General features: G+C 48.2%; 1 protein-coding gene across 1 annotated transcript; it reads right to left on the reverse strand.

Annotated features, from left to right (window-relative positions):
• Positions 1-3,334: 3,334 nt before the first annotated feature.
• Positions 3,335-6,164, reverse strand: LOC126653137 (endonuclease domain-containing 1 protein-like). Its single transcript, XM_050340659.1, has 2 exons — positions 5,883-6,164; positions 3,335-3,877 (listed from the first exon to the last, which is right to left on the reverse strand). The coding sequence occupies exons 1-2, from the start codon at positions 6,162-6,164 to the stop codon at positions 3,335-3,337; spliced, it is 825 nt and encodes a 274-aa protein (XP_050196616.1).
• Positions 6,165-6,657: the final 493 nt, after the last annotated feature.

Genomic DNA, 6,657 nt, shown 5'->3' on the forward strand with positions numbered 1-6,657 from the left:
TGGAATTGGCATCCCAAAGTGGTTTTGAGGCAGATAAGGGACAAGGCCGATAAGAAGCAGATCTGGCAGAGCTGGGGCAATACTTTGTATTGTTTTTATCACATTTCCTCCTTTCTGATGGGGCCCAACTGGCTTAACAAGGCAGCAGTTGTGAGAAGCAAGGCCAAACCGTGCTCATATCATTCAAAAGGGCCATAAACCTCCAAGGACCCCCGAATCATCCCCTGACTCCTTTCCACAGCGTAGCATCACACTGTGGAAAAGCCCACCCAGGGGAGGCAGTGGGGCATTCCCACAGCAGCCTGAATGAGTAGAACCCATCCAGCTCTTTGTGGCTCTGGCCCCCACCCCCCAGAGGATCAAGGCTACGGACATCAAAATTGCAGCTCTCATTGCCACATCCACATCTGGGGATCTCCTTCCTCTCCACTCGCTGCTCTTGTCCTTCCCTTCTCTTTCCTTCTGTCTTCTCCTTATAGTTTTTTCTTCTTGACTTTCCTCTACTTTTATAGAAAAGAACCAAAATGGTGACAAACATCCTTTCCACTGCAGCCAAGTTGGTTTAAAATAAACCTGCCTTGTACAGACACTGGTCATTCAGCAGCATGTCAATCCCAATGATCTATTAGAAGAACCAGGGTCACCCTCCCTCAGAGGTGGTAAAGAGAAGCCATGAACCTCTCATCATACCCCTAGGCTCTGTGAGATCATGGATTTCCATTTCACTGCTTTTTTATATTATTTATGCTCCAGCCCTTAATAACTGGCACTGCTCTGCCTTTCAGGTCACTGAGGCAGTGCCCATGTGTTTTCCAGACCTGTGCACTTCCTGGATGGAGAAGTGCTTGGAGTGATGATGAAGGAGCTCTGCTGCTCCTTGATCCAGCTCCCATGGGGTCTGTTCTGTAGGACAAACTTCCATTTCTTCAACCTGTAAAAAATCCTGTTGGATCCTCCAGTCTTCTCCCAGCTGGGAGCTCAGAGATGAGGGACTATTGATAAGCTTTCTATGTCATGTGTGAAAAGAACCAGAACTAGCAGCACTTTACTAGGGAAACTGTACTGAAGTCCAGACCTGGCTTCTCCATGTCAATCTTATCCTTATTCCTACCTTAGTTTTCTTTCTATCAGATGCTAAAGGCAGCTGTCCAACCTCATGCTCAAAGCTGCAGGAAGTAGCTGCCCAATAAAAGTGGCGTGATAGGGAAGTTTGGCCTTTGTATCCAGAAGCGGTTAAGCAAACATCAAATGTTGACCTTATTTCTTGATCTGACTTTGGGTGACAAACTTCTCTCTAACAAAATGAAATGTGCCTCTACTTTTTAAATCTAGTTAGCTGTAGAGAAATAAAAATCCATCATCCACTTTTTCTTCATTTAACTGGCCAACAATGACATTTTGTGTGCATGGATGAAAAATTAGAGGGAGGATTGTTTGCCATGTCTCCAGGCTTTCCAGCTTCTTTGGTGCCCTTGCAACAAACAGTGAGTAACATGTGAATAAAGAGATATTTGGTGTTTGATAAACTTAACATTCATCTTTTCTAATAGCTCCCAACAAGACAAAGCATTCAGTTAAGGGAATTGATTTCTTTTTTTTTCCTTTTAGTATGTGAGACACTGTAGGATGATGAACAACAGCTGCTGAGCTGAGAAGTTCAGGCTCAAGCTGGTACCTCTGGAAGTGACACAGCTTGTATGAGCTGTTTGCAGCCTGATCCACTTTGTTCATGCCCATTCCTTGGAGAAGTAACTGCAGTCTGATGGGGACACTTTAGGACATGCTATGGCATCTTTACATTGGATTTGGACACCCCTCCTGCTGCAAGGATGCTCTGGGTACTGTGACATCATTGGTGGTGGAAATTTCAGCAAGAAGCAACATGTGGTTTATATATGACAGTTCAATCCAGCACTGGAGCAAATGATTTTTATTGCAAACTACTCAGGAACTCCATGATCTCACACACACTGACCTTTTGATTGACACCCTGAATGCATTGATTAGAATGACTCCACTGAATACATGTCACAAAATCATTTAGCCATAAACCTACAGAAAAGGTTCAGAAGCAGAGCAGTTTATTGCAGAAATTTATCTCTGACTGGTCAAGGCTTCCTCTATATCTGATGCCTGAGCCTGCCTATCTCATAGCTTCTACAATTTGCGGGTTTTAAAAGCAAGCAAACAAAACCTCATCCCAGGATCACAGAATCACTGAACTGTTGAGGTTTGGAGGGACCTCTCAAGATCTCCTAGTCCAGACCCCTGCTCAAGCAGGGTCAGCTAGAGCAGGTTGTCCACGATCAGGTCCACTTGGGGTTTGAGCCTCTCCAGCAATGGAGACTCCACAGCACCTGAGGTGGGCAACCTGAGCCACCCTAGTCCCACAGCCTTCCTCAGGAGGTGAGGGATGAGTCAGCAGCACAGTCTCAGGGACAGCTGATGAGGAGAGGAAGGAACTAAGACCTGTATGTGGGCATGGAGCAAAAGGCAAACCAGGCCCTTCTGGTCTCAGTGAGAAGCTCTGATTTCCTTGTCCATGGGCTTTTATCCAGCTGTTCCCTCCAGAGTGCCAGGACAAGGAAGCACCCCTAAGAGCTCTGTGCCAGGATGGGCAGCAAAGCAAACCAGCTGCAGGCTCTGCCCACCTCTTTCTCGTTTTTATCAGAGCAGGAGGAGGAGTTGTCCTGAGGGACAGAGCTGGAAACACACAGAGAAGGGAGCAGGATGGACACTTCACAGGACATTTGTCTTCCTCTACTCTGCTCTTGTGAGACCCCATCTGCAGTGCTGCCTGCAGCCCTGGGCCCACAACATGGAAGGGACACAAACCTGTTGGGGTGGAGTCCAGAGGAGGCCACCAAGGTATTCTGAGAGCTGGAGCACCTCTGCTCTGGAGACAGGGTGAGAGAGCTGCGTGTGTTGAGCTGGAGAAGGCTCTGAGGAGAATTTAGATCCCATTCCAGTACCTGAAGGGTCTCTGGGAAAGTTAGAGTGGGACAAGGGCATGGAGTGACAGGAGAAGGTGGAATGGCTTTAAACTGAGAGAGGGCAGGGTCAGACTACATAGCAGGGAGAAATTCTTCCCTGTGAGGGTGGTGAGGCCCTGGCACAGGTTGCCCAGAGAAGCTGTGTCTGCCTCATCCCTGGAAGTGTTGAAGGCCAGGTTGGACATGGCTGTGAGCAAGCTGGTCTAGTGGAAGGTGTCCCTGCTATTTTGCAGGGAGGTTTGGAACTGGATGATCCTTGAGGTCCATTCCAACTCCAAGCATTCTATGATTCTGTGACATGTGGGAAAAGCAATCGAGCCTTTTACATCAGGATGTGAGGCTTATATACGGGGACAGTCCACGTGAAAGAGGGAAACATTTTGCACTCCATACAGGTTGGCCAATTTGACCTCCAGCTGCCCCAGAGTGATGATATCGACCTGGTTCTGGTTGTTCTGGGCAATGGCAGCCCAAGCACTCCTGTTGTTGTTGTTGGTCTCGCAGCAGGCACCGGACCAGATGTGGCTGGGTATATTCACCCTGTCACGGCTGATGGAGGAGTTCCCAGGCACAGCCCCCACAATGACGTAGGTGGTTTGACAGCCCTGGCTTTTACTGTGCATCGTTTGCTGCTCGTAGTTTTTCCAGGCGACTCGGTTGAGTGTTGGGTACATGGGCACTATGTTGGTGAGGGTGAAGGTCGCATTCCTGCTGTCCAGGCTGCTGTGGTGGCCATTGGGGTTCAAATGGCCACGGTCCCAACCACTGCGGTAATAGTCTACCCTGACAGCCTGGCTATCAATGATCTTCTGTATTGTGACATGGTATTGATTTCTGAGGGTCCGCACTGTTTTCATGTTTCTGGACAAGTTTGAACGTATCAGCTAGACAGGTAAAGAAGAAGAAAAGGTGTTACTATTGGGGATGGCAGGAATGGAGCAGGTTTCCCTGGAGCAGAAGTCTCCAGGTGTCAAGAACACAGTTTTTCTCATCTCAGTCTTTCTAAACATATGAATCTGAGAGAAATCTACAGCTGTCCCTTCTGGAGGAACACAAGAGCTTTTAAGACAAAAGAAGCTCAGAATATGACTGCTCTCCTTTTGACTTGGGACCTTTGTGATCCAGCCTGCAGCCTGTGCTAGGAGTGTGGCTGCATCCATGAGACAAGGAGCATTTTCCATTCTGGCTTTGAAAGCAGAAAGGTCTTGGGTGAGAAACCTTCCCTGACACAGCTGGTTCCCTTTCAACCTGTCTCCAAACCCACTGTATCTCAGATCCTCCCATCCCCACTCTCTCATTCTCTGATTCCTTGTGTGGCTGCTACAGGTGTAGCACATTCCTGGAACACCAGTGTTTGCCTCCTGTAACCCCAGACACAGGGAGATGTGTTGAGAAACCAGTCCTAGAGGTGAGGTTTCCCAGGAGGGGGGCTATAAGTCACTACAAGGATAAAGGTTGTTTGTTCATTCATGAAAAAGACCTCAATGCAAATGGAATCTGCTACTGCAGTCCTAATAATGTGCTCAGAGCTGATCTGGGCCAGGGAGCATCTTCTGCAGCCTCACTGCAAAGAAGTTAGAAATGATCAGGCTCTCCAAGGAGCTCACAATTCCCAAAGAGTCCTGAGGAACCCAAGTACTGAAAAAGGACCTCTGGAGAAAGTTACCAAAATCAGAGATTTTGTAGGTGGCCTGGCTCCGTGGTCCAGGAGGAAAAGGATCAGGTTGGATGGGGCTCTGAGCAACCAGGTCTAGTGGAAGATGGCCCTGCCCATGGCAGGGGGTTGGAATGAGATGATCTTTGTGGTTCTTTCCAACACAAACCCCTCTATGATTCTAAGATTCTATGAAAAGGGAGAAGCTTTTATCCCTGCCCTAAATGTGGAGGCTGCAGTGGTGCAATATCCTATTAGTTGTTTGAATTCCAATGAGTACAAAGTGCAAATGTTGGGGTTTTTTTAGAACTCCAACACTTTTCTGTTCATCTTTGGGGAAACATATTTATTCTCCCTCGGGAACAGGGCACATGGCTTTCTTCTCTGGTTCATGAACACCTACATTCCATCCTGCTACTCTGTCCTTAGCAATGACCTTAACTTCCTCTCTTTCTGTTCCGTACTTTCCTAGGTCTTTTTTACTGGCGGACTGAAGGACATTTGGGAGAGCTCTGTTGTTTGTGGAGATCTGTGTGTCTGGTGGATCCTTCTGAAGCAAGCCTGAGGCAACAGTGCTCAGGGGCAACTACCCATGGATGGAGATCACCCCCTTCTGACTGGACTGACACTGATGCTCCTCACTTTTCACTGCCTGAAATATCCCTCAATAAATTCCTCAGTGTTCAACAAACCCTCTCATCACTCAGTGCCTGGCTCATCCCACCCAATTCTGAGTTTCTCCTCACTTCTCTCCTATCACTTACAAAGCCTATTTGACTCCTAACTGGGAGCAATTAAGCTCTGTCAAGGATGCAAAACAGCTCAGGGCAAAGTGGAGATCCCAGCCCAGCAAGACTGTTGCTCCCCCAAATTTAGCTGCTGTTGGATGACTTTTCCCCATCACTGGGTCTTCCAGCACAGCAGGGCACAGAGAGGGAGGTATTATTGACCTTGGAATGGAATGGAATGGAATTGGACTTGATGTTGCTCTCAGGTCGTTGCAGAAAACTGGGCCCCTTTGGGATAGGACTCATCTCCTCCTCCTGCTGATGTTTGAAATGCATCAGAGGATCCATGTGGTGCAGGTTTCTGAAGTAAGATGAGAATAATCCCACCCAGTGGCTTCATTTGCATGTGTGTGTATGGGGGTGGGAGGAAATAGAGCTGTTTGGTTAAATGCTGCAGTTCATCTCTTAGTAACTGCAGAGTGACATGCTGCAAGAGAGGACACTCACCTGGGGCTCCACCGTCCATGTGTGTTTTGTGGTCAAATTTGCAGGCTCGTAGATGTAAGCAGAGTACACAGGAATACGCTTCTCTTTGTCGTACAAGGTGGCAAAGAATTGCTGGTTGTTTAAGGTCTGGCAGATCCTGGCTGGTCTCTGTGGTGTCAGGGCATTATCTGGGATGACACTCTGGTAGAAAAACTGTAGACAGCTTTCAAAGGATGTCACCACCTCACCCTGTCCCTCCCAGAGGCAGCTCGCCCAGACCTGCAGCAGCAGCAGCCACAGCATGGCAGGAGGATTTCAGGCTCTTACTCCCCTGGAAGGCAAATGCAGAGGGAAACTCAGCTTGGAGAGAGCTGACCATGGCCTGGAGTCATTTTTGGTGACGCAGCTGGCTGACAAGGGGACTATGAGACACCATGGAGGGGATAACTTCTGTCCTCCTGGCTGTGGAAAAATCACCAGGGTAAACAGGGTGAAATCTCAAATAGGGTTAAGGTGCCTACAGGGGTAGCAGATTCATCTCATCTTATCCAAGATTTATCTGAGGAGGGATCTGAGCCTACCCCATATGCAATCAGCTCTCACAGCACAGTTATCTGAAACTGAGGCACAGCAGTGGGACAAGGTCACATTTTTCGGCCCACCTGAGTTGGTCAAGAGCTCAGCTTCTGCACTGGCATTGGAGAAAAAAGCCTGAAGCAACCCAGAGCCTGGAAGCTCTTCTCTCTCAACATCATCTCTCTCCCTTCTCCTCTGAGGACCTTCCCACAGCAGACAC

This window comes from Myiozetetes cayanensis, unplaced genomic scaffold (assembly GCF_022539395.1).
Source record: "Myiozetetes cayanensis isolate MyiCay16 unplaced genomic scaffold, myiCay2020 scf908, whole genome shotgun sequence".
In the NCBI taxonomy this organism is placed as follows: Eukaryota; Metazoa; Chordata; class Aves; order Passeriformes; family Tyrannidae; genus Myiozetetes; species Myiozetetes cayanensis.